This window comes from Ammospiza nelsoni, chromosome 10 (genome assembly GCF_027579445.1).
Source record: "Ammospiza nelsoni isolate bAmmNel1 chromosome 10, bAmmNel1.pri, whole genome shotgun sequence".
NCBI lineage: Eukaryota > Metazoa > Chordata > Aves > Passeriformes > Passerellidae > Ammospiza > Ammospiza nelsoni.
The window spans coordinates 23,177,871-23,205,174 of NC_080642.1; the positions used below are offsets into that span (position 1 = coordinate 23,177,871).

General features: G+C 47.6%; 2 protein-coding genes across 2 annotated transcripts in view; one reads left to right on the forward strand and one right to left on the reverse strand.

Moving 5' to 3' along the window:
- Positions 1 to 869: 869 nt before the first annotated feature.
- Positions 870 to 2,998, reverse strand: LOC132077763 (transcription cofactor HES-6-like). The gene is given in 5 exon segments (XM_059479639.1): positions 870 to 1,607; positions 2,040 to 2,118; positions 2,268 to 2,363; positions 2,782 to 2,884; positions 2,886 to 2,998. Coding segments are annotated over 5 exon segments (813 nt in total). The 3' UTR covers positions 870 to 1,185.
- A 14,772-nt stretch (positions 2,999 to 17,770) lies between these two features.
- The window catches only part of CAB39 (calcium binding protein 39), a 43,191-nt gene continuing 33,657 nt past the window's right edge, over positions 17,771 to 27,304 (forward strand). Inside the window, exon 1 of the mRNA XM_059478989.1 lies at positions 17,771 to 17,890. The gene's annotated coding sequence lies outside the window, so the exon portion shown is untranslated. The remainder of the gene's footprint in view (positions 17,891 to 27,304) is intronic.

Genomic DNA, 27,304 nt, shown 5'->3' on the forward strand with positions numbered 1-27,304 from the left:
GGGGCCGTTCATTAGTATGCTCCGTGTTTGTTTAGGAGCTCCCTGCTCCTTTATTTCTGCTGTGAGCAGCTTCTAACTGCCTCTGAGATGAAAAACGGGCACCAAATGTTGCCAAAAAGTGAGTAGATTTGTCCCAGTCTTCTCTGTCCAGTTTGCAGGGAATTTCACCTTCTGCTCTCTAGATGATCTTTGTGACTCAGTTATCAGTAAAAGCTGAAGCATCGATCCAGCCTGATAAACCCAATTCCTTATTTCCTTCATAACTTCTAAAGTGTCCCTGTGATGCAGGCAGGGCTGTCTGTGTGTGTGGTGAATGATGCTTTCCTACAAAGTGTTGGGGGCAGCCCCCAGTCCAGCCCCTCCAACTGCATCCAGGAAAAACTGTTTGTGAAAGAAGCAAATCGAAGCAGATGCTCCTCAAACACTCTTTATTCAGAGCACACAGGACAAGGCTGGGAGAAATGTCAGTCGTTATCTTCAAAAGGTTTATTTAGAACTTTTAGTTATGGAAACAAAAAAAATCCCTAAATATAACGATATGTAACATATATATATAACATATGTAAATATATATACACACATGTACTCACAAGCTCTAGAGCAGGCTGGGAACAGCAAAGCCTGAGTGAGCAACCCACAGAGCATTTCTAAAAAGTCCAGACCAAGTCTCTCCCTTTTTCTCTTTTTTTTTGTTTTTTCCTCCTAATAATTGCAGCATTTTTACAGGACTCAACACTGGAATATCCTACATGGCACAGGGATGATATTAAAAATACAAAGCAGAAGACACCAGTTGCTTACCCTTTTATCCAACAAAGGGATCTCAATGGCTTATGTGAGATCTGAAGGTAAACTTGATTCCAGAGAGGTTTGTTGCTTATTGCCTTGAGTTTTATTAATACAAAGTTAATTATTTTAGAATGTAAGACAAGAAAACTATATCATTATTATACACTAAAGAGCACGAGAGGATTCTAGACAATAATTTAGATGTATTAAATAAATAAGAAATAATAGCAGCCTTCTACAATGCAGGCTACACATAGGTTTACTTCGGTTTGAAGTACCCAGGTCTTTAGTACACCTACAGGAACAGATTTGCTCCACAAGTGTTTTAAAGCAACATATCTATAAGATACATACGTAAAGAGTGTCTAAGGTTAGGACAAAAATGGAAAGCACACTTTACCACGGTCTCCACATATCTAATGACCCCATTCTGGGGTTGAAATGGGAAAAATTTGGCTGCAGAACCTGTCTGGGAGGAGGCGCAGCATCAGCCTGGTTGCAGAGCAGCAGCGAGGGCAGCTGGAGGGGATTTTTGGCAGCCTGCTTGTTCTCCGCCGGGTTTGTGCCTCGGCCCTTGGGGCTCGGGGCATTTTTCTGTGTCGGGAGAGGCTGCAGAGCCGGGCTGCCGGAGCGGAGCGCTGCCTTGGCGGGCTCATCCCCCGAGCGGGGCAGCGATTTGAGCAGGTGGTTCAGCAGCCGCGCCCCCAGGCTCCTGTCCATCCACTCGCAGGTGAGCAGCAGGTTGTGCACCTCGTGCATGCACTGGATGTAGCCGGTGCTGTACCTCTGCTGCGCCTCCAGCCCCACCTTGGAGTCGGCTGTGCGGGACAGACACAAAGGGTGAGCGGGGCAGGGTCACCTGGTGGTGTCTGAAGCATCTCTGGCTTTAGAGATGCTTTGTGTGCGGGGAAATGGTGAGCCCTGAGCCCTGTGCCCTGCAGGGTGAGTGAGGCAGGGTCACCTGGAGACCTGCCCGAGCACCTCTGGCTTTAGAGATGCTTTGTGTGCGGGGAAAAGGTGAGCCCTCTGCCCTGCTGCCCGGTGCTGAGGCAAAACCGCACCAAAAAGCGGAAATCGGCTCAGGAAGGGGAAAACGCCTCCCGTGGGTTCAGCAGCGCCCGGCCCCATCTCCCCATCTAGTGGAGAAAGGCAAAGCCCGGCAGGCTGGGCCTGGGCGGTCTGAAAGGGGCTTGTGCCAGGCTGCCAGGGCATCACACCCCCTGGCACAGGGTGAGGGACCCAGCACTCACCCAGCATCTTGCTGCTCTGGATGTTCTGGAGGTGCTTCACTGTCATTTCCAGGATGTCTGCTTTTTCCAGTTTAGACTGCTGAAAGGAGAAAGGAGGCAGCACTTAAAGGCAGAGAAGAGTTTGCACCCTGCCCAGTTTCTCTAAAGATTATCCATTTCCCTTCCTCCCCCCACAACCCAGTTTCCCACCAGCAGAAGGACAAAAAGCAGCATAAAATGAGCACTTACATCCAGGTGAAATGCACCCACGACAGTCTCCTTCAGCTGGTCCAAGCAGTTATTAATCCTTTCCCTTCGCTTCCGCTCAATGAGGGGTTTCCTTAACTGGCAAAGAAAAGGAGCAGGAAAGATCTCAGTTGATATTTTCATTTCCTCTCCCTGCTGCAGTCCAGCAAGGCCAGAGATCCCTTCCCTGTGTGAAGCCAGAGCAGGGTGACGCTGCTCAGCAGGGACAAGGTGTGCATGGAGCCTGTGCCCATCCCTGAGGTGGCATCACCTCTCCCTTCTCCCACTTCCAATTGTTCCGAACACAGAAACTCAAAAACAGAGAGGAGGCATAGAAAGGAAGCAGAAAAACACCCACGAGTTAAAATCAGAGAAAAAACCATCTTTCCAAGAGGAGAAAAAGCGTTTGTGACAGCAAAAGCTGTTATCAGTAAAAGCTAAAGCATCGCTCTAAATCTAAAGCGCTTCCTGAGTGGCTGGCACCCCTCATTGACGTGCCCAGCTCAGGGACACTCACCTTCCTCTCCTCCTTGGTGCTGGCCACCTTGTGCGTGCCCGTGGTGGCCGTGGCTGTCATCCTGGGGCAGGGAGCTTGGCAGGACGGGATGGGATGGAATGGGATGGGATGGGATGGGAAGGGAAGGAGGCGCTGGGGCAGTGGCTCGCTCCCCTTCCAGCTGGGCTCTTTGCTGCTCCGCTGCTCCTTGGCTGTATTTATAACCCCAAATTAGCATCTGAAAGGCAACTTTCCTTGGCGGGACTTCTTTTCCCACACGAGGGGTCGAGCCCGGAGGTTTGTGGCCATCAATCAAAGCTGACAGGTCACTGCTTCTTTTCAATGACCACGGCGGCCCCCCCAAACGGCGACAGATGTCCGGCCTCCGACGCTGGGCTTTGGAGGGATCCTTTGTTCGGCAAGAAGGGCAGGAAAATGGGCGCGCTCGGAGCAGCTTGCACGGCTCCTCGTTCAATTCGCACAGATTCCCAGGGAGGCACACAATGGCCGGGAAGCGCTTGAATTACACCTGGGAAAATGCCTTCCACTCATCGTTTTCTCCTCTATCTCCTTGAAGCCATGCCTGTTTTTTACCTGCTAAGCTGACCCCAGTTGTTTCACATCATTGTAACAGGCTCTTAATTTAAGAATAGAGTACTTCAGCTGGGAGTTGCTGCTCCCAGGGATTATTGTTACAAGGAAATGATGAGCGATTAAAAACTGTTGACAGCAGACACCCGAAGGAAGGTTGTTTCCATCACAGAAATCCTCTAGGGAAAACATGGGAACTTTATTTACCTCCTGGGAACCTGAATTATCTGTTGCACCTGGGTGGATGTAGGTAATATGTAACTCTTCTAATTTTTGGCTGCTCTGCAGAATTTAATATTAAATGTACAGGGTATTGAAGGTACTAACAAACCTAGAGTTGAGTTAGTCCTGTGGAAGGTTTACTTCTTTGGGTTTTTCCCCCCATGCTGCGAGGCTTGGGTGGCTTTGTCTGTTTGCTGCTCTGGAATGCTAGGCCAGGGCATGAGGGGCCTTTTGAGGAGGCTTGGTGTGGGGTGAGAACACACTTTTATACTTCCTCACTTCTGCCTGGCTTGGGGGAGCGTATGAAGGCGTTTTCATGACGTTGCATTTGCTTTCTGAAACTTTCTGAAGCTGCTCTGCTGATGAGCAGGGTTTGGCAGTGTCCTGTTGGGTCCCACAGGTGAAGCCCTGTGGATTGGTGTCGAATGTGTCACCTTATTGAAGTGGAGAGGAAGCAGCTGCAGCGGTTCAGAAGCACTGCAGGCCCTCCCAATGCACTGGGGGGATTTCCCAGCTCCTGGGAAAAAGAAATATTTTATTCAAATGAATAAAAAATAAGAGCAGCATTCTACAATGCAGGCTACACATAGGTTTACTTTGGCTGGAAGTACCCAGGTGTTTAGTACAGCCACAGGAACAGAGCACTCCACAAGGGTTTTACAGAAACATGTCTGTGAGGTAGATGGTGCATGGCTGCAGAGCCCTGTGTCCCTCCAGCCCTGGGTGGGGACATTCCCCAGTGACAGCAGCGAGGACATCACGCTGCTCCTTGCTCAAGCACCGTGTGGGTGTGAGAGTGTCAATGCAAACATACCTGCAGCACTTCTGCACGCCCTGCTGCCTGGCCTCAGCACCAAAACACGTCCCCAGCCATGGGAGCTGGCAGGCAGAGGCTGTTTGGCAGTCACATGCAGAGCTGAGGTGCAGTTCCTTGGTTTTATAAGTGCCCTACTTTGGAATGGCCTGGGACGAGCTGGGGTGGTGGTTGTGCTGGGAGAGGAGGGTTGGGAGGGGAAGGTTAACTTATCCTTTGTGCCAGGTAAAGGGGTGGGATTCTTATCTCTGGGGTGTTGTCTTCAGAGACAGCAAAGGAGATCCTACCACCCCATGCAGGAGGCCCCACATCAGCCAGCCCAGGCTCCTCACCTGTGAAGACTCCTTTGGTTTTCCAAGCTTTTTCCATCCCAGGGAAATGGATTGTTGCTGCTATTTGTAAAAGGTGTAGCTGAGGCCACATGATTGCAGCAGCTCAGCCTGGAGCAGGCAGGGCTGGGCTGGGGGCACAGAGCTCACTCTGTTTTGTGCCCAGCCTGGCGGTGCCTGCCCATCTCCCTCCACCTTGTGCAGAGGGCAGCAGGGAGGAGGTGAGGCGATCTGACCCAGCTGAGCACAACAGGGGTGTCAGCAAATCCACAATCACCCAAAGCTCTGAAAAGTGTGTCCCAAGCCTGCAGGGTGCAGCATGTGCCCCGTGTTGCTGGCCCGGAGGCTGGCCAGGACAGTGCCACCAGGACAGCTCTCTCAGTGTCTGTGATGGCAGCACCTCCTTCCTCAGCCTCTCTCCCTCCCTTGGCCCTGCCTCGCCCTCCCTCCTGCCCCCTTTGTGCTGCGAGCTGCTCCAGCTCCGGGGCTGCTCCCTGAGCTGTTCCTCTCCCTCCCAGGCGAGTTGGTGGCCAGGGGACACGGGGCTGGCAGGACAGGCCATGGGCAGTGGGGTGGCCCTCAGTGTCCTGCGAGCTGCCCCAGCTCCGGGGTTGTTCCCTGGGAGCCCAGGTGAGTTGGTGGCCAGGGGACACCGGGCACGGGCAGCAGGGTGGCCCCGGGTGCCAGCCGGTGCCCAGCCCAGCCTGGCACCGCAGCCCCTTGCCTTGCCCCTTGCATCTGCTGCGAGTGCGCTCATTTCAAGGTTCATTTGTAAGACAGCGGCGCGGTGCAAAAGCAGAGCAGCTTTGGCTGTAAACAGTTATTTTACACCTCTCAGTCACGGCAAAAGCCTTTATTTGGGAGGCGGGGGTGCGGGCGGGAGAGCTGCCCTGGCTTTGGGCAAGGCTGACATCTGTGCCGGGGATTGCAGGCACCCAACAGCCCCATGCTAATGAGCATTTCGGGAGCTTTCTGCGAATTCCCGCCTTCCTTTGGCGGTGCCACTGCCAGGTTTCACTGAAAAGGGGATTCTCCTTTGTAAACAAAGCCTCTCTTTTTTCCTGGGCTTTCCAAAAAGAAAAAAAAAAAAAAAAAAAAAAAAAAAAGGAAAGAGAGAGGGGTGAGCGCTGCTTAGAGTTTTCTCCTTTTTTTTTTCTATTTGTCTACACTTCACACTGCGGAGAAAGAGAACAACTTTTAACATCTGTTCCTGCAGTATTTAAGAGGGAAAGAAAGGCTGTTGAAAAGGGGGAAAGTGTGGCAGATGTTGGCAGGTTCCCCCGGGCGCAGATGTCCCGCTCGGAGCGGGGCTTTGCTCGGGGAGCGGCGGCCGGGGCCGCGCTGAGCCTCGGGACACGCGACTGCCGGCCGGGCGGGGGACGTGGGAAAGCGCCGCCGAACAAAGGCGCCCATTCAAACAAACCCCGGAGCCGTGAACAATCTAATCACCAGCAGAGAAATGGGCAGCAGCCCCCAGCGAGGGCGCGGGGGCAGCCGGTGGCCACGGGACGAGAGAATTTGACCGGGCTGCAAGAGCAGCGTCCCTTCCTTGCCCTCTGTGCTCCCTCGGGGCATCCAGCACGGAGCTGTGGGCAGGGATCCATCATTGCTGAGGTGCTCTGCAGCCCGGCTGTCCCACACAGCAGACAGGGATGGAGGGCTAGATGGACCTCTCTGGATAGAGAGCAGGCACCCCTGGGCTGGATGGAACCCTCGGGATGGAGAGCAGGGAGAGCAGGCACCTCTGGGATGGATGGAACCCTCGGGATGCAGGGCAGGCACCTCTGGGATGGATGGAACCCTCGGGATGCAGGGCAGGCACCTCTGGGATGGATGGAACCCTCGGGATGGAGGGCAGGCACCTCTGGGATGGATGGAACCCTCGGGATGGAGGGCAGGCACCTCTGGGATGGATGGAACCCTCGGGATGCAGGGCAGGCACCTCTGGGCTGGCCAGGGCTGTCCCACGCTCGGGACAAGGCAGCACCAGAGGAGGGACTGTGGGACAGCAGGGACATCTTCGATTAGGCTTTTAAAAAAGAGCTTCTCCCAATAAAATAATAGTAATAATATAAATAATAATAATAATAGTACAGCAGGGTCATCTTCGATTAAGCTTTTAAAAAAGAGCTTCTCCCAATAAAATAATAGTAATAATATAAATAATAATAATAATAGTACAGCAGGGTCATCTTCGATTAAGCTTTTAAGAAGCAGCTTCTACCAATATAATAATAATAATAATAATAATAATAATAATAATAATAATAATAATAATAATAGTGTCTTGTTAATAATAATAAGCCTCCAATCCTATTGATTACATCTAGCTGAAACACCTTTGTAAAACTGACTTTGATAAGGAAAAAAAGTTTATTTTAACAGCTTCTACCAATATAACAACAACAACAACAATAATAATAATAAATAATAATAAAATAATAATAAATTGTTGTTAATAATAACAATAAGCCTCCAATCCTATTGATTACATCTAGTTGAAATATCCTTGTAAAACTGACTTTGATTGGGAAAAAAAAAGTTTATTTTAATGAAAGCAAAATTTTTGAGAGAACTTTTCATTCTCCTTCTTTCTGGCTGATAAAATAATTTCAAATAAGTTTTTTTTCCATGAAAGCTGGTAATATTTCTGTTGAAGCACTTTGTAGGAAACAAGTGAGAAGCCCAGAGAAAGAGAAGCCGAGCCAAGAGAATTCACATAAGAGAGTAATTAATTCCAGTTTGATCTTAAGGCTGAGGAGCTCTGTGATTGTTCCTCTAATTCCTGCAATTTTCAGCCTGCTCCATCTCCGCCCCAGTCCATTTTCTCTGGGTTGTGGGCAGGGCAGAGCTGCTCCTGCCCATGTGCCAGGACAGCTCTTCCTCTCCCCTGCTCAGGGCCAGAGGGCACAGCCAGGTGAGCTGAGCTGAGCTGCTTCTTTGGAGGCCAAGGATGGGGACAAGGAGCCCAAAGCCCTGCTAGGCTGTGTTCCTCCTGCCAGCAGAGGCCTTTCTGCATTTCAGCTGGGTGAGGAGCTCCATGCTGCAGGAAGGGTGCTGCACAGCCCAGGCTGGTGCCCCTGCCTCTTGCAGCTGTGGGCACCAACTCAGACCCTGACAGGGCTCACAAGGAGGCTTGTGCTGTACTGAGGCAAGCCCAGCCAAGCCCAGCCTCGGCCCTGGCTGGTTGATGAATGGCCTCGTTAAGGCAGCTCAGCCTCTGGCAGGGATGGGTTTGCTGTGTGTGGGAGGAGAGCTGGGCAGGTTCCTGAGCACTGCTCAGTCTGCAGTGGGGGGTCACAGAAGGACTGTTTGATCCCTCTTTTTTCCAGGCTGGAGATCATCCAGGCTGGGTTTGTCTGTGTGTCTGCTGGCTGGGTGTGGGGCTGGGGGTGTCTGGCCCCAGCAGTGCCAGGGAGGCTCTCAGAGGCAGGAAAAGGGGTTCTGCTCCAGGGTCCTCCAGTCCATCCCTCCCAGGTGTCTGTGGGTTTGCTGGGCCTGGTTTCTACTCTACTTCAGCTCTACTTTCACCATCTGCTGTGTGCTCTGGGCAGCAAGGAGCAAAGTGCAGGGCTGGCAGCGAGCAGGGTGAGGTGGGGACTGTGACCATGTTCACAGGGGTCTGAGGATGAGGGAAGAGACAAGGATCTGACTCCATGTTTCAGAAGGCTTGATTTATTATTTTATGATATATATTACATTAAAACTATGCTATGAGAATAGAAGAAAAGGTTTCATCAGAAGGCTAGCTAAGCTAAGAATAGAATCCAAAAGAATGATAACAAAGCTTCTGTCTTGGACAGAAAATCTGAGCCAGCTGACTGTGATTGGCCATTAATTACAAACAAACCAACATGAGACCAATCACAGATGCACCTGTTGCATTCCACAGCAGCAGATAACCATTGTTTACATTTTGTTCCTGAGGCCTTTCAGCTTCTCAGGAGGAAAAATCCTAAGGAAAGGAATTTTCATGTAAAGATGTCTACGACAGGGGACAGTGGCTGCTGCCAGCCCAGGCTGTGGGTTGGCCCTGATGTGTGACCACGGGGCATCCTCTGCACCCTGTGCCCCCTCCCTCAGCCCAAGCTCCAGCCCTGCCCTGCCCTGAACAAACACTCCCCAAGGAGAGGCTGCTTTACAAGGGCTTTACTCACTCTCAATAAAGAGGGTTTTGTCCAGCTGAGGTTTTAAAAGGAGTAAAGCTCTCCTTTAAAATGTTTAAACCTGGATGTTTCCCAGTAGCCACAACCCCCAGGCAGGCCGTGCTGAAGCCCTGCTTCACCAGGGCTGTTGTGCTGCTGAGGTATTCGGTCGGGAGGAATGTGAGGAGCAGCAGGACGTGCCAGTGCAGTGACTGGGGTGCAGGTGGTGCCGGGGCAGGCGGGCTGGCTCCCGGCACTCAGGCACCCAGCTGGAGATTACTCACTGCTGCACGGCCCAGGGGCACCAGGGCTGCCTCTCCTGACTGGCCTCAGTTCAGCATGGTGGACCTGCCATGGCCCATCTCAGCCCTGTTTGCAGGAGGAACATGTGTCCTGCAGCCCGTCCAGGACAGGATGGTGCTGGAAATGGCTTAGTCAGAAAAGCAAAGGATGATTTATCTGTTCTTGGGATATGGGGAAGAGCATTGGGAGAGCACAGTCTCAATGAGCAGATGTGGAGAAAAGCGTTGGTTGGTCAGAAAAGCAAAGGATGATTTCTTGGGATGTGGGGAAGGGCATTTGCTGTGTTGAGGGCACAGTCCCAATGAGCAGATACAGGGAAGAGCATTGGTTGGTCAGAAAAGCAAATGATGATTTATCTGTTCTGGGGATGTGAGGAAGAGCATTTGCTGTGTTGAGGGCACAGTCCCCATGATCAGACACCACCCTCGATGGAAGGTGGGCCCAAGATCACTGTCAGAGCTGGCAGAGGGAAGCCATGGCTGTGCTGGGAAGGCTGCTCCTGACACCTCTGTGTTGGGATCCTTGGGGATGCAGTGACACTGTGTGTGCCAGGTCATGGTTTCTGGCACAGGGCTGGCAGGTGATGGGGTTGGTGGCTAGGTGAGCATTGTGTGGTGGCTGGGGAAGAGGCACAGGGCATCTGGCAGATGAGGTTGGTGTGGTGAGATGTGGTGGCCTATCAAAGCCTGTGAGTTCACCGTGGTGTGGGCAGGGAGCTCACCTGCTCCTCCTGCTATAGCTGAGGAGAGAGAGTCATACATGGCATTGGACAGTGCCACATGAAGTATTTGCATCACAGAGAAAGCCCAGTTCCAAAGGAGCACTGAACATCTGGAAGTTCTGTTGACATCTCTAAATCCATCTCTAAATCCATCTCCTTTACCAAGTGCTCCAAACCCCTCTGGCCCCAGCTCAGCCTCCTGGGTACCAGCTGGCTCTGCCATCTTTGGGAGTGAACTCCTGGGACAGGAAATAATTACAAGGCTGGTACCAGCTGAGTAATTCTCAGCTTTTCTTTCACACACCCCCATGCAGCCTTGGTGTTAAGGATCAGCTGATGCTCTTGCCATTGCTCAAGCTGTCTCCTGCCTGGCAGGTTAGCAGCGCTCCAGGCCCCACAGGAAATCTTATCTGCTGCTTCTCAGCCAGAGTGTTTGAGACACAGCTGCTGGGCCAAAAGCACCTTATAGGAAGCAGAAAATCTGATAAGCTGTGTGGGTGGTGGCAGGCTGTAAGGGTTAGCCCCTTGCCTGTGCTGAATTTTACACAGAGAAGACAAAACAAGTGCAAACTCTGCTTTTCTTCTTCCCAGACCAGCCCATGCAGCAGCACCCACCTTCTCACAGCTCCTGCTTGCTCTTCATATCTTCTCAGGGCCATGGTTCTCCTACTCCAAGGTGACTAAGAACTAGCAGGACTTCCTATACCTTTTTGTTCCTCCACAGCAATGAGAAATGCTCATCCCTGTAATAAAGGAGTGTCTCCTAGAGACACCTGAAGAGGGGGGAAAAGTGAAGAAATTGAACCGGAGAGTTGGTTTTAGAAAGCAAACAATTAATAACAAAAACAAAATAGTAGAAAACCTTTTGCTTTAATTGGTAAAAAATTAGTTAAAAACATAGAGATAAAAAAAAATCTTAGAGTACATCACAAGGTTTTATACACCATGCAGGATGGACTTGGCTCACACAGACCAGGACCAGGCTGCAGAGGTGGTAGAAAGGAAAAGAGCCAAGCTTCATGAGGAGAGCACAGGGGCCTTTGAGGGACCATTCAAGGAGAGCACTTGAACTTTCTTTTTGCAGCATGCCTTGATGTATATCATTCAGGAGAGCAGTGCTGGGTGTTCTCACACTCTGGTTGTGTTATATCATTCAGGAGAGCGGTGCTGGGTGTTCTCACACTCTGGGTGTGTTATTTCATTCAGGAGAGCAGTGCTGGGTGTTCTCACTCTGTGTGTGAGATGTTACCAGATGTCACCTGATAACAATCTGTAATGGAATAAACCAAGTGCTTGGTTTATTCAGTAAGCTTTGACTTTGACAGCAGCATGGATGCCTGACTCCCCCTGGGCTCAGCACCCTGCACACCCCACACTGCAGCCTCTGCACTTCCCACACTGCCTGTTTCCTCTTAGCTTCTCAGTTCTTGAGGCTGCAGAGGGATGTGGGTTAAGATTCATCTTTGTGAGAAAAATATCTCTTCTGTGAGTAAATGTGGCTTTTGTGCCAGCCTGGCCACACGCCAACGCCTGCTTTTTATAGTCCGTGTGCTTACGTGTGCTGTCACCACATCCTGAGGCCTGGCACAGGACACCTTGTCAGCAGGAATGGGGCAGCCCCAGGCTGTGCTCTGCAGCAGGGTGACCTGTGTGCTGTCCTGGGCCCAGCTCTGGGGCTGCCAGGGGGGCACTGCCCTTATAGCAGAATTCCCAACCTGCTGCCCACTGCTGTTGCTGCAGGGCTGGGCTTGCAGCACCCCAGGAAGTGGGAAATGCTCACCTGGGTGTTTGGCACTTTGTGGTCCTGCCTTGGCACAGCCTGGCTGCTGCTGGGACAGTGGAGAATGGGAGGAGGGGAAGGCATGAGCTGCAGGGCTCTGCTCTGTGTGAGCCAAGTCCATCTTGCATGGTGTATAAAGCCTCGTGATGTTATCTAAGATTTCTTTTTTCATCTCTATGTTTGTAACTACTTTTTTACCAATTAAAGCAAAAGGTTTTATACTATTTTGGTTTTGTTTATGAACGCTGTCTGCTTTAAACCAACTCTCCGGTTCAATTTCTTTACTTTTCCCACCTCTCTTCAGGTGTCTCTAGGAGACACTCCTTTATTACAGGGATGAGCATTTCTCATACTTGTGGAGGAACCAAAAGGTGTAGGAAGTCCTGCCAGTTCTTGGGGCACAGTCACCTTGGGGTAGGAGAACCATGGCCCTGACAAGATGAAGGGCAAGCAGGAGCTGTGAGAAGGTGGGTGCTGCTGCATGGGCTGGTCTGGGAAGAAGAAAAGCAGAGTTTGCGCTTGTTTTGTCTTCTCCATAATGAGGCCATTAATTCAAATAATAATAAAACCCCTACTGCCACAACCCTTTTTTTCTTGCTTGTTGATTTTTAACATTAGGAGCTGTGCCCTGGGTTTGCTCTGTCAAAAAGCAAAAGAGGCCACGAGACACATGAGTTCCGTAAGGGGTTTTCCAGAAGAATACCTGTGATCAGCTGGGTGTCTTGTTGTGTTTCAAAGATGATGTTTCACCTCCTCTTGTTGTATTTCAAAGATGATGTTTCACCTTTCTTGTTGTGTTTCAAAGATGATGTTTCACCCCCTCTCCCCATTCCAGGTGTGTCTGTACACACATGTGCAGACAGTGATGCCCTCTCACACCTGCACACAGACAATTTTCAGATGATACAATTTTGTAGTCCTTTTCCAAAGCAGTGCCTGCCTTGGAAGGTTGGGACAGCAGAGCTCTGGAGCTCTCTCCTCCCTGGGAGCCAGGGGTCCCATCAGGAGCAGGAGGAGAGCTGCAGAAAAACTTTAGAGAGTCTCAGGACAGGTTGTGTGTGTGTATTTGCTGGTGTTGTCAAGTGATGTGGCCAGGGCTCCTGTGCCAGCTGAACCTGAATCCAGCTGAAGGGCAGCACTAAGCCCATGCCCCTCACAGGTTTCTGCTGTAAGAGTTAATTAATTCATTTCTGCAAAGCCCTTTGAGGGGGTAAAGGGGTAAGCAAGTGCACAGCAGTGTTATCCAGAGGCTGTGTGCTTCAGAGTTTAACAGGCACTGCTTAAATATGAACCAAGTTAGTCACCTTGTAATTTCTTTAAAATGTAAAAGAAGAGGGAGAGCATCTAAAAAGAATAACCCAACAGTAATTTTCAGCAGTGTTCACACCCTTTTATCTTTCTGCTTGATTTGGGATTCTTACTGTATTTGCTTCCAGTTCTATTGAATTAATGGCTGTATTTCACTGTTTTTTTGTGTATGGTGTTTTGGTTTTAGCTCAGGAAATACATTTTACACTAGTGCTGTTTCTAGCTCAGGAAGTACATTTTTCACTAGTGCTGTTTCTTGGGGTGACTTCTTTTACTTCCTTTCATGTTTACAATGCTGATGGAAACCTGGTTGTGGCTTTAGTAGTAGATCCTCCCTGGAATGGATGCTGTGCTTTACAGATAACTTTCAATTGTTCCACAGTAATAAAAAGTTTATTAAAATGACTTGCTCTCCAGGTAAAGGGATTTGCAACAGATTTTTTTTTCTATGATTGTTCACGTAATTGTTTGGGGTTTTTTTCTGACAATGTTTACATGCTAACCCTTAGTTCTTGTGGTTTGTTATAATGTTTTTAAAATGTGTTCTAATTCTGAAATGGAACCTTGAATTAAAGATAAATCTTGGAATGTCCACGAGGAAAGAACCTCTTAACTGATATGAAAGACAATTACATTTAATTGTGTTTTCTGCCATAAATAGGATTTTGGGGGTGAGTGTCTGCTCATTATTTATTAATTGAATGAACTGAAAAGTAAAACAATACCCACAGACGTTTCTTTGAGGAAAGCTTTAGGAGTCTGCAGTGAATGTCTCCAGGCAGTAATGGGTGAAATGCAGTTTCAGGAACTGTCATGGGCACTTGTGAAAGCTGGTGATTAAATTCAGCCACTGCAGCTTGGTTTAAAGTCCATGGAAAGACTCAGGATTCTTCTTCTGCCGAACTTTAAACAGAAGAAATTCAGCATAACTGCAGTTGTCCCTACTTCTAATATTTCCTCCCTGAAGCACCTTGTCAGGAGCCAGGAACACGGGCTGTGCTCTGGGAATCACAGCACTCCATGCCCAGTTAAACATCACCTGGGGGTTGGTTCTGCTCTCCCCTCCTCGTGTGCCCCTCCAGACAGCTGGCAAGAGGCCCCAGTGTGTATTTTGAGATGATCTGTGTCAGGAGGCCATGGAGGTCCAGAGCCCCTCCATCCCATGGCGTGGGTGACACACCCACAGCACAGGAGTTACCTCAGGGCTCCCAGCCCTGCTCCCAGCACAGCTGGACACCTGTGACACCTGTGTGACACAGCTCCAGCTGTGACTCTGTCAGTAAAACTGTGGACAGTGACACCCCAAAGTGCATGGCTGGCAGCAAGGGCTGGGGGCACGCCGTGAGGGACACGAGGGGCACCTGGGGCCTGCGTGGGATGTGAGGGGCACTCGGGGCCTGTGTGTGACATGAGGGGCACTTGGGGTCTGCAGGGGACATGAGGGGCACTTGAAGCCTGTGTGGAATGTGAGGAGCACCCAGGGCCTGTGTGGGACGTGAGGGGCATTTGGGGCCTGCAGGGGACATGAGGGGCACCCAGAGCCTGCAGGGGACATGAGGGGCACTTGGGGGCACCTGGGGCCTGCAGGGGACATGAGGGGCACCCAGAGCCTGCAGGGGACATGAGGGGCACTTGGGGGCTGTGTGGGACATGAGGGGCACTTGAAGCCTGTATGGGATGTGAGGGGCGCCCAGGGCCTGTGTGGGACATGAGGGGCACTCAGGGCCTGTGTGGGACATGAGGGACACCCAGGGCCTGTGTGGGACATGAGGGGCACTCGGGGCCTGTGTGGGACATGAGGGACACCCAGGGCCTGTGTGGGACATGAGGGGCACTCGGGGCCTGTGTGGGACATGAGGGGCACCCAGGGCCTGTGTGGGACGTGAGGGGCACTCGGGGCCTGTGTGGGACGTGAGGGGCACCCAGGGCCTGTGTGGGACGTGAGGGGCACCCAGGGCCTTTGCAGGACATGGGGGGCACTCGGGGCCTGCTGCCAGCAGAACAGTGGGGACAGGAGGGGAAGCCACGTGGGGAAAGGTCATGGAAAAGAGAAGATAGAGCAGGAGATGGCTACTGGGCCTTGTGGAGAGCTGGGGTGGCCAACCTCACAGAGCTGCCATGGCACCCCATGAGGGAATGGCTGCTCTGCATGAGATAAGGGCTGAAGGGAGACAACAGGGCAGCCATATGGAGCTGCTTGAAGGAGGGGTAATTTCACAGGCTGACATATTGTTTTAACCTAGTTTTGCTATTTTTCAGTCTAGGATGGTGATGGGAGGAGCTAGAGCTGAGGTGTAGGGTTCCTTGAGCCTCCCACCCGCTGCACAAAGGCCAAGGATGCCATTCAGCTCTGTCCTTCCTAAGCAAAGCACCTGCATGCTTGTCCTTCTAAATACCTTTTCTTTTCCCCAGTGAAGTAACTTGGATTTTTTAAATCTTTACTCACTTCCTAATTTGCAAGGATTAATTAATTCACAATGGCTCTCTCAGTCATGGCTGTGAATTAGCAAATCATTAGTGTGCCAAGAGCCCTCTCACATGCTGTATTTAATCCCTGCTTCTAAGAGCTTAGGAAAATCATGCTCTCTCTGCTCAGGGATTTCTCTGCAGTGTGCAGGGCTGGTGATTGCACTGAACCCATTTCTGGCCTGCTCTCTTTTCCAATGGTCATTTGTAGAGCAGTAGTGTCTATCCTCCAGGAGCTGATATTGAATCCCTTTAACAGTGCTTGCCTTTAACTCCTCCTCCTCTCTCCTCAGTACTCTGATTATTATGTTTAAACTCCAATGGTTTTAGCCTAAGTATGGGCTCACAATTTTTCACACCCTTTCCATGTTGGTTTTGAGATCAACCATTCCCAGCTCACAAGTGGGATATATGAACTGCCAAAATTTTGCTGACCACACGTTGTGAGTTGAGGTCCCATCACCTCACACAGGCACCACAACCCCTCCTGCTTCAGGTCTAGTGCTGCTGCATCTCTTCCATCTTCCTGCAACAGCAAGTAAATATTTGAGGTAGATATAAATAATATTAGGAGGTAAATATAATAAATAGTAGGGATAAATGTAATAAAATTAGGAATAAATATAATAAATAAATACAATAAACATTAGGAGGTAGATATAAATAAATGTTAGATATAAATAAATGCTATGCATGCACACTTGTTTTTACCCCCATGTCCTGTTCCCTGGGTTGCTGAGCATGGCAGGATTGGCTGGGGCAGCCCCTCATGGCTCCAGCTTGGTGCCAGGCTGGACCTGGAGTCCCTGGTACCTGTCCAGAGAAGTGTCCTGTGACCCACCCTGTCCCACTGCCCAGTGCCAGCCCCTCTGCTCCCCTGCTGTCGGATGCTGGGGTGGCGGCAGGTGTTCTCAGATGCATTTTCCATGTCTGAGCTGTAGCACAGAGCTGGTGGAGACCCCCCAAGAGGCCAGAGGCAGCTGTGCTCACCTGCATCAGAGGTTCAGCAGCCAGGGAACTGTGATGTGTGGCGCCCAACCCAAACCTCCCCAGCAGAAGTGCAGCAGAGGGATGTGCAGCCAGGTAATCAAGAAGAAGCTGAAGATAGAAGCTGTTATGGACATTTTGGGAAGCAGGTCCCTCATGGCTGCATGCCGGTGCTGCATCAGACCTCCTGGGGCAAGGTTTGTAAGAAATTCATGACTTGTTCCATTAAAAATGTATCTTCTGCTTTAAATGTATTATAATGGGCAATATCAACTTGATCTGTGCTGGGAGAGGTGTGGGCTTTTCTCCATGCAGGCTAATTTGCATTTGTCACAGTGCCAGTAATAGATGAGTATTACACACAGGGACAGGAAACCATCTGGAGGCCTTCCATGCCATGCTGGGGAGTGCAGAAAACCTGCAGGCTGTAAATCAGCAGCACCTGATGCATCAGGACAATCAGAGCACGTCCAAGGCACGAGTTCCAGCCCCACCCTGAGGCCCTGAGGGTCACGGCATGGAAAAGAAGTTTTGTGACACTACAGAGGGTGTAAAGGGTCTGCAAAAGGACAGGGCAGAGGGCGGTAAAAATGGTGAAAAAAACAGTAAATGCAAATAAAAAATGAATAAATACCAATAAATAAAATTTAAATAGTAATTACAAAGACCGTTAACCATTAATAAAGAATAAAGGAATAGGTTGCACCTCGAGTTCTGCATGCTGTTTTGAGTCCCTCACTTTAAAAAGGACATTTAGGTGCGAGCATGTCCAGAGAAGGGCACCACGGTTTAGAACCCTTGTGTGATGAGGAGTGGCTGAGGGAGCCGGGGCTGTTCAGTCTCCAGGGGCTCAGGAGGGACCTCCTTGCTCTGTACAACCCCCTGGCAGGAGGCTGTAGTGACATGGGGCCGGTCTCTTCTGCCATGTCTGCACTGGGAGGACCAGAGGAAATGACTTTAAGCTGAAGCACGAGAATCAAATTAAATATTAAAAGATATTTTTCCCTGTTCAGGGGGTCAGGCATTAGAACACGTTGACAGGGAGGTGGTGGAGTCCCCACCCTGGAGGTGCTCAACAGGCACCTACATCTGGTGCTGGGTGATGTGGTTTAGTGGCTCAGGGGTACAGTGACATGTACCATGGTTGAACCGGGTGATCTGAAAGGTCTCTTCCAGCCCTGGTGGCTCTGTGACTCCAATAATAAGGAAAAGCGCCGTGAACAATAAAACGAGGAAATAGCGAGAGGCGCGGCTATTTCCCCCTGGGTCCTCCGCGGCGGCAGGGGGCGCTGTGGCGCTGCGGCGCGGGCGGAAGCGCGGGCGGGAGGGCCGGGCCGGTGCGACGCCGTGAGCGCGGGGCGGGGGGGACGGGCCGGGCGAGCCGGGGCCGCGCCGCCTCTGCCGCAGCCGCAGCGCCGGAGCCGAGAGCCGCCAGCGGGCGGGCGGGGCCCGCCGGACGCACAGGTACTGGGACGGCCGGGGCTGCGGGGGGCGAGGGCCGTGGGCATTGTCCGGCGCGGGGCCGGGCCGTGCCCTGCGGGCCGCGGGTAGCGCGGCCCGGCCGGTGCCCGCCGCGCTCCGGGCCCGTTTGTCCGCTGGGCGCTGGGAGGGACCGGCCGAGTCCCGCCGGCCTGGGCGGAGGGCAGCTCCGGGGACAGCAGCCGCTGCTCCGGGGGTGCCGCGCGGAGCGAAAGGGCACGGCCGGGGCTGCGCTTCCCGTGCGGCAGCGCCCCGGTCCCCGAGCCGCTCCAACGTCGAGCCGGGGAACGATCAACGTAAAGCCGCGCACGGCCCGGCCCGGAGCGAACCGCAGCGCCCGCGCCGCTCCCGAGCTGGGCGGAGGGGCAGCGGCTGTCCCGTGCCAGCGGCGGCGGGCCGGGGGCGCTGCCCGCGACCACCGCTCTTTGTTCGGCCCCGGGAACACGCTGGGGGCGGCCGGAGGTGCGGGGCCGGCACTGCCTTGCGCGGCCTCTCGGGGTCCGGCCCCGAGGCCTCTTCCTACAATTGTTGTTGCTGGGGTGGCCCCGCTAGGCCGCCGCGGCCGTGGCTGTGCGGGAGTGCTGCTCGCAGCCCGCTCTCCTGCGGACTGACCCACGGACACCCAGCGCGGCCTCATCGCTGCTCCGTGCCATAAGGAAAGTTTTGCCGTTGTTATTTTCCCTGTAAATCCCTGGTATGCTACCGGTACTGAAACTAGGATGTATCCGGTTTTGGTAATATAAAAATTTGTTTAAATTTTAATTTCTGGTGAGGGATCATGTAGGTGCCCAGGATTTATTTAAAACCTATATGCTGTCTTGTGGGAATGGTGTGATTTAATTTGCATGATGAGTCAAAGATTAAATTACATGACCTAGGCTCTTCAGTTTCAGTGAGGCAAATAATGCGTGGAAGAACAGTTTCAGTGTAGATCAGAAATGAAATTTGATTAACATCGAAATGTTGTAAAGTTTTGTCTGCGCGTGGGTTATTTTTAAAACTTACCTGTCAAAAACTCTTAATTTAAGATCCTTAGCGGTGTGGTTTATCAGGAAGTGTGCCTTCCTTTTTAACACCTAGAGCTCGTGCAGGCTGAGGAAATTTAACATCCTGAGCTTGCACCTTGGTATCACAGCTTTTAAATAATAGATCTTTACTATTTAAAACACTGTGTACCTTTTGTTAATAGCTATTACTTAATACCTGTTGATGTGGCACATGCCTTTAACTGCAGAAGGAAAAAAAGGCCACACAATATTTTGTGAAGTAGGATAAGCATGGTACCCATTCTGGGCTCAGGAGTTAGTTGGTTTTTTTTTTTGATTTTTTTGTTTTTTTCAGTTGTCCTGTAGAAATTGGCAGCTAAGGTGATCTGATAGGTTTCTGCCTGCTGTAAGAATATTGTATTTCACAGTTTTAGCTTCATGGTTTTCATGTGGTGTGGGAAACTATTGGGTCAGCCAGCTAGGATGCTTTTGGCTTCAATTTATTTATATTTGATGTGGATCTCATCAGTAGTGTAACATTGCTGTTGTTGAGGCTTTCCTTGGTCGGGCAGAGGCACCTTGGGACAGGAGAGGTTGTGCCTGGTGGTGTTGGGAACAAGCAGGACAGTGTTAGAATGTGAGTTTGTACATAAGAACCATGCTGCTGAGTTTTTCTGAATGCTGACAGCATTGATTTTTCTTTTTCTCTTAAGTTTAATGACATTCTCTTCTTTATGTTGATACAAAGTTGTGAAATTTTGATGTGTTCTGTGTGCATTGAGTGCACAGCTGTGTAAAACAGAATTTATATTTGTAAAAATACATGTGTTTACCAATAAAAGCAGCAGTTGAGTAATACTTTGTGACAGTATGTCTTTGAGAGATAATTACACTCTTTGGGTATTATCAAGCCCAGACAAATGTATATTCCCAGTGGGGTGTGATAATATTAAAACTGCACCTCTTGGAATTACTTGATTGGCTTATTCAGGAGGGAATGGTGTCTATTTTGCATTCTGTCATGTAGCTCTTATTAATTAATGGCTGATAGTTAAATGAGACTTGACTCTTGCCCTGTATGTGCTGCACTTCCCAAGGTTTTTTTATGGCATTTTGGTGAATATGAGAATTACTTGCCAATGTCTTCCCTTCTGAATAATTTCTTTGTTCAGTGTTTGTAGATTTTTTTTTACATTATTATTTGCAGCCCGTTTTTTTTGGGTTTTTTTTTTTTTTTGGTGTTAAATATTTCTGAAAGCTGATAATCTCTGTATGTGCTTTAGAGGCTTTAGAAACTTGCTAAAATAATGATTTTTTTGGTGGAGTTTCAGAAAGCTGTACTAGCTGGTGCTGCTTTGAAGCAGGGGGCAGGAAGAAGCCTGGTGGCCTTTTGAATTCCCTTCTGGCCCTGCTTTTCTGTACTTGTGACACTGTGTAATATGGTTTAATTACAAGAGCAGCTATTAAAGTATGATTATCTTAGTCTAATTGGAGGCATCTTGCAGTTACCTATCAAAAATAAGATTTGACTCATCTGCTCCTTCAAAATTAATAGTTCCACAACACCCTGCAGCTATTTATGTAAATAATGTGCCAAGCAAAAATGTGAGTTGAATATTTTTCCAATATTTCCATTTCTGCACTGTACAGTTGATATTTTCTATGTTTAATTCTCTCTCTGGCCGTGTTTTCTGTCCATACCATGCTTTTGGCACCACGAGGTGCAGAGGTGTGAGCCAAAGGGAAGCTGAATGTCTGCAGTGAGAAGGTGAAACTTTATGCTGAAATCCCTCCCCACCCCCAAGTGCAAACACAAAGGTTAAATTAGAAGATGAGGCTGTCTTGAATTATTTTAAAGGACTTGAGCTGGGCTGTTAAATGCATGATCAGGAGTACCTAAGGCTTCCACTGGTGTCATGTGAGTTTGGGCTTTCTTTAGCCTGAGCAGAGTTATGTGCTTTCCTTATTGCACCTTGTGATAAAATAACACATTCATTTGCCCCTGTTTAAATACTCCTCATAAAGGCTTGAATTCAGGATTGATCCAAACTGGAAGCAGCCAAAATTCTGTGTGTTTACAGGAATAACTGTGGTTGTTCCTCAACAGCCTTGTGGCCTCCTCTTTTCAGACAGTGTTAATTTAGGAAGTAAATGGCTTAGGTTTAAATAAACAACTGCAATTTGCTTTCTAACTCCCTTGGTCTGAGCATTCTAGCTATGCTTGATATAATCAAAATACACTACAAAAAGTTCCTGACTGTTGTCCTCAAATTTGCTAAAAAGAAGCAAATATTAAGCCTATCCACAAGGGCAGAAAATTCTGGGGGATATTACTGAATATTGTAGCTAATCTTTCTGTTTATTGAAATTCTGCTACTTGTAGTTAAATTCCAAGTTCTTTCTAAAGATGCATTTCCTCTGTAATCCTTCCCTCCCCTTCAAACACTCAGAAAATTCTTCACCAGAAAGTTAAATATAGCAAGACAGTTCAAAAACTGGCAAGTTATAATTAGTAGAGGACTGTAGTATTAGTGTAAGATGTTTTTCTAAGTTCACAAACATCTTTGGATGAAGATATTTAGGAGTTACTACATAGATATTTAAAACATTGGATATTTTAAAAATTCAGGTATACTGCCAAGTGTGGGAAATGGCTGCATCAGTGAAAAATTACTCTGTGCTGCTTTTGATCCTTGCCCTGTTGTGTATTTTTTTAGTCAGTCTTTATTGATAACAAATTGTTTTTTCTTACTAAGAGAATGTAACAAATTGTTTTAACTGCAAACCCTGCAAGATTTGAAACACGAGACTTAAAAATAGCTAAGATAGAACTTGGCTATAAATTAAAGAGAATTAATTTGTCAGCTTTTCAGGGAGCTGAATGTATGTGACTGTGAGAACAGTACTTATGTTCAGTCACTCATGTGTGAAATGCCTTATCTCCTTTGAAGTTTATCTGTGTTAAAACACAGAATGAAAAAATGGAGAAGCATTTCCAGAAATGTGCAATGTGAATGTGTGATCTTTTTCTGGCTGCTAAAGCTGCCCAGACAAACAGCTTGACATCTGAAGAAACACCTTTCTGAGAAGTTTTCATTGTTTTATTTACTGATTTTGGAGTGAGGAGAGGCAGCTGCACAGAGTTGGGGAAGGTCCCTCTCACACCCCAGCTGGCTCTTGCACCAGTGTTGCTTTGACTGTGCAACTTTCTGTCATTTTCTCTTTACTTTCCTGGCCAGGTGCATCTGGGAAGCTCCTCATGGATGGATTTATTTTTCCAAATATTCATTCAGAGCCGCAGCAGCTTCTCAGCTCATCTGCTGAGGAGCTTGCTGTGAGAAAAAGTCTGTAGACACAGAGTTCTGAGTGACACCCTGTATGGAGTGGTGGATGTGTGTGCTGATCACACCCCTTCAGAGCATCCTGCTGCACTGGAGCTCTGAGATCTTCCCCTGCCTAAGCAGTTTCAGGAGGTTTTGCTACACTTATAAAAATGATGTAAAAGTTATTGGTCATTTTATTTTATTTTTGGCTGTTACATGTGAAGTTACTGCTCTGGCAGATGATCTCATTTTAATTTTTTTTATGTACTGCTATAATTTATAAAATTACCCACTATATTAACAGCCACATAACATTATGACTTTATTGTACAGACAAAGAATAAGCACAAGTAAAGTCTGTTCACAGAGGCACAAAATTTTAGCCAAGAAAATGTGGGGGGTTTTGTTGTAAAAGAGGCCTTAGGGATGCAGACATGCACTGAGTGTAACACAGGGATGCCTGAGAAGTCTCTCCCACATGGTTTATGAATGCCTGGCTCTTCTAACCTGTCACACCTGCTCTTCAAGTCCCAAGTTTCTTCTGACTGGAGTTTGGTAGTGATGGAGAAACTTCTCAGGAGAATTTAAAGAGATAACCTTGGAGGAGGTCACTTGAGGCATGGTTCCTGATAAAGACTTTTTGTATGCTTGGTACTATATTAGAAAAATGTTAAGAAAGCAAAGTCAGTCTCTGAAAAATCAGCAAATATCCCAAACCTTGCTTTGCTTATGCTGATTTGGTACAAAATCCTTCTGTGGTTGTTTCCAGGTTTTTTCAGCTCACTGCACATAACATCCTTTGAATGTACTTGTTTAGTGAATACACCAAATACACTGCAACTGAAGACAGGAGGTTCCAGGTCCTTGAGGGTTTTTCTTTGGGTCACAGACACTCATGACAGTACATTTCACAGTGTTCTTCAGCAGCATGATGCTTTCCCCCCTTTTTCCAGGGAATGATGCTTAAGCACAGAGATTTTCTTCCTCTCTTGGGGTGTGTGACGTTTGTTGTGCATGTTGTCTGCTAGAGCACTTGAGGAACACACACTTAAACCTTTTTTTCCAGTGACACCCATAAAGTTGCCTAAACATAGATATCTGGATATATTTTAAGTACTCCAAAGCACCTGCCCTAGAGGTTTGTGATTTTCTGAAAGGGCAGTTGGAGACCCAGCTGTTGATATTGGTTGTTAGCCTTGGAATCTCATCCAGAAGAGGATGAACACTCAGGCTGTGACCATGTTATAGGTACCTGGGTTATGTGTTACCTCAGGAGAAATGAAGATTTGGGATCAAATTCTGCTGCCTGAGTCTTGTCCAAGAGACCTGTTTTTGCTGCCCTCTGCCTTGTTGCCTCCTTTCCACCTTTAAAAAAGGAAAAGTTCCTATGGAAATTTATATTTTATAGTCTAGTATAGTTTATCAGTGGAATGAGTGAAGGTTTCAATAATCCAGAGAATTGGAAAACCTTAAATCAAGTGTTGGCTGTTGGATTTCAGGGTTCAAAGATGAACCTGAGAAGTTCAGCTTGTCTTAAAATATGTCTGAAAGCAAACACAAGCTGCAGTAACCAGGGTAAATAGTCTTTTTCCATGCACCACAGAGGTAATGATTGACAGCAAAGACAGCTTCTTGAGAGCAGAATATGTTGGCTAAACAAGTGCTGTTCTGGAGGTGATTATTTAGATTTGTAATCTCTAAGAAAAGCAGGAGATTGACTCATCAGAATTGACTAACATAGTTCTGTTTTATGTCTGTAATTGACATTGAGCAATATCTAAACTCTGCTGCCTCTGTAATAGGGTGGAGCTGGAGTAAACAGTTTTTCTCTGAGGAACTGCCTCCATTCATGGAGCATTTTGGGCAGAGTCCTGGCATAGCCGTGCTCTCTGACTGCTGTTACCCTTAACTCCTGTTATGGTGATGGGTTTGACATCATTACATCCAAAAGAGCCTCTTCATTACAGGGTGATGGAATATTTTCCCAAAAAGTCACAAAAACTTCAGGGCATTTGTGCATGCTCACAAACTTATGAATGTATTTAAGTTTTAAATTCCCTGACAGAATTGCTGCCAGTTTTCTTCCTCTTTTAACCAGGAAAAACCAAACAAACTTCAAGTCCCCAGCTTCTTAATTTGTGCTGTAGTTATTACTTCCTGCCTGTTTATAGATAATTTTTTTCTGTCACAAAGAGAAATAAACTCTGTTTAGTGAGTTTTCCTTCTTGCTTGGGAACTTATGTCTGTGTGTAGATATGTAAAAATAAAAAAAAATGTTTATAGGCATTTGGAGCTGGATTTATAGTTTACATCCAACGAAGATTAATTAGATTTTTGCTTTGAGGCTGAGCATGCAAGGCTTTTTGCCTCCCTTAGGAATTGTACTGGGTAGGGTCTCAGAGTTGTTGGAGTCTGAATAGTTCTGCTCTCCCTTTAGCACTGGCAGTCATTCCTTGTGTTGATGCAGGTTGAGGATTTAACACTATCAAATCTAGGAAGAAATGTCAAATCTGTGTTTCGGAAGTAGCTTTAGTGAACAATGAGAATGATTGTTGGCCAGAAATAAAAAAACTTTTCTCTTGAAATAGGCTGTTTTTAACTTTCAGAATTACTAGCAAGCATTGAAAAATGTTAGTAAGCACAACAGAAGTTTCTAACCCTTGTCTTGTATTCATTATGGTACTCTGACTTTCAGTGCTGTGGATTGATGCCTCTGAGATTTAGACCAAAACTCAGAAAATCCAGACTTTGAGCAAGTCCCTAAATTAGATAACCAAGCTAAACTAATTTCAAAATGACTGTGAAGGGAAAATGAAAATCTCTATTTTAGGAGCTAAAAGGGATAGTTTGAAAATCCATAAGTTACAGTGTCTCTCACATTGTTTATTTAAATCTTCTTTGACTTAGTAGCAAAGAGTTATTTTAATAGATTTCAGTACATCTGAATTCTGTGAAATCCCCTCATTTACTTCTGTTTCTAATGGATGGTTGGTCTGATTCCAAAATTGTCACTGCATGCCTTTTATTTTTGTAATTTCTGGGGAATGTACAGGTTGCATTACAGTTTATGGGCTGCATCGCAAGCAGTGAGGGCAGCAGGGTGAGGGAGGGAATTTTGATTTCTTGACCATTTCATCATTTGATTTAAGAGCTCTTGTTTGATTGAAGCCTCTTAGTGATAGAGAAAGTGATGATATTGTACTGTTGTACTCCTATTTAAGTAATTTTTGTAATCCCTAATTAAATAAAATTATGTTAAGCTGGTGCACCAGTTAATAATTTCAGGGGTTGGGGGTTTTTGTTTTGTTTTTCCACATAACCCTAAGGATACTGACATAGCTGGAATAAGTAAAATTGCACAGTGTTAGGAGTATAGGTATCAGCTAAAATACAAGTTGTTCCACCCAAGCTTGGTGTCAGCCCTTTAGGAGAATTACTGTCCTGCAGAATGGGGTTTTTTCAGTCATTTCAGGTACAATGTTTGATCATTCCTTGGGTATACTTGTAGAGATGAAAACTTTTTATGTAGTGTTCCAGTTTCTCTTGGTAGCATTGCACAGTAATTGCATTAGAGGAAAATTGGGAGTTCTTGTTTAAGTATTGTGAAACAATTTGGTAGTTCCCTTTTCCAGTCCAGCTCTTCTGAGCAGATAAATTAAGGGAAGTGTCCCTCAGAGGTGCTTCCCACCATGTTAGCTGATCTAATTTTAGTCCCATTAGTCACATCTTGTAGCAAACCTTGTTTTTCAGTGCTGTCTGCAGCCAGGTAGCTCTCGGCCAGGTTTTCACCTGTGGCCCTGTCCGTGTGTCAGGGAGTGCTGATTCCTGTATGGACAGACAAACAGTGTCTGTTTGTCACACCTGTGAGCCCTCAGGGCTCCTCTGCCTTGGAGACCCCTGTCTGCAGCAGCTATTGTGAATTGTTTGAAGTCCAACCAGTTGGGAAGTCTCTCTTTTGGAAGGGTGTCTTTCCTTTCTGCTGTGTGATCCCCTCCAGGCTCCTTTTTCTTTAAATCCTTTTTGAAACTTTTGGTCAACAGCAAGCAGGAACTGTAAGGTACTACCTTGTGAATTTTGTTAAACTTTTTAGGAAGACTTTTAACCATTTTCTTGTAGTTGTTACACTCATGGAAGCAGAGCTTTGCTTAGCGTGATGTGGTCTGCATGGAAAGAGAACTCAAGTGTCCCCAAAAAGAGAAAGACAGATGAAAAGTATTGTGTATCAGCACAGACCTCTGACACATTGTTTATCTTGTGTTTTCATTGATATATAATAACTTTGAGTAGCTGACACTCTCAGGTGGTGTCAGGAGAGAAAAGGATTTTCACCTGGGTTTCTCAGGAATGGCTGACTGAAGTATCCTGCTGTAACACAGATCTTTGGACTGGTGTCTTGTGAGTCATCAGAAGGACTCTTAATTAGGTTGTCATGGCAGGAGCTCAAGCACATTTTGGGAGCAATCTAGATCATTCCCCCTTTTTGATTCCTGTGCTGCAGAGCATTTCATAACGTGAAGTGGAGTTCATGGGTTAGCCTGAAAATCTATAAAAGTGAAATACAATGGCATGGTGTTGATGTTGTGACTCTCCCCTCATCTCTCCTGAAGGTTTGTGACTGATAACTCTCTTAATCCTGGGATGCATCACCTCTGCCATTGAACATGCCTTTCTGTGCTCTGTGTTGCCCCAGAGGAGCACACCTATCTTGGCACTTGAGATGTGGTATGGTTCATGTATCAGAAATGAATTCCATTAGTGACTTTGGAGATTTAGACTAAACATTTAAACTGGCAGAAGAAAGAGAGGTCATTTAGGGGAACTGTGCAAAGTACACTTTCCTACAGCCTCTTAAGGTATATTGTGTTGAAATTATTTATGTGAAATTTCTGTATTGTAATGGCTGGTTCTTTTCTTGGGAGAGCAAAGTGAATTCTACTTTAAGGTCTAGTTTTTTTGCTTGGCACAAAATCTGGTCACTTACTCAGTAATGGTTTGTTGTTTAGTTTTAAATGGAGATAATTTTATGATAGAATCATTGAATTATTTGGATTGGAAAAGGACCTTAAAGACTGTCTAGCATGGGCAGGGAC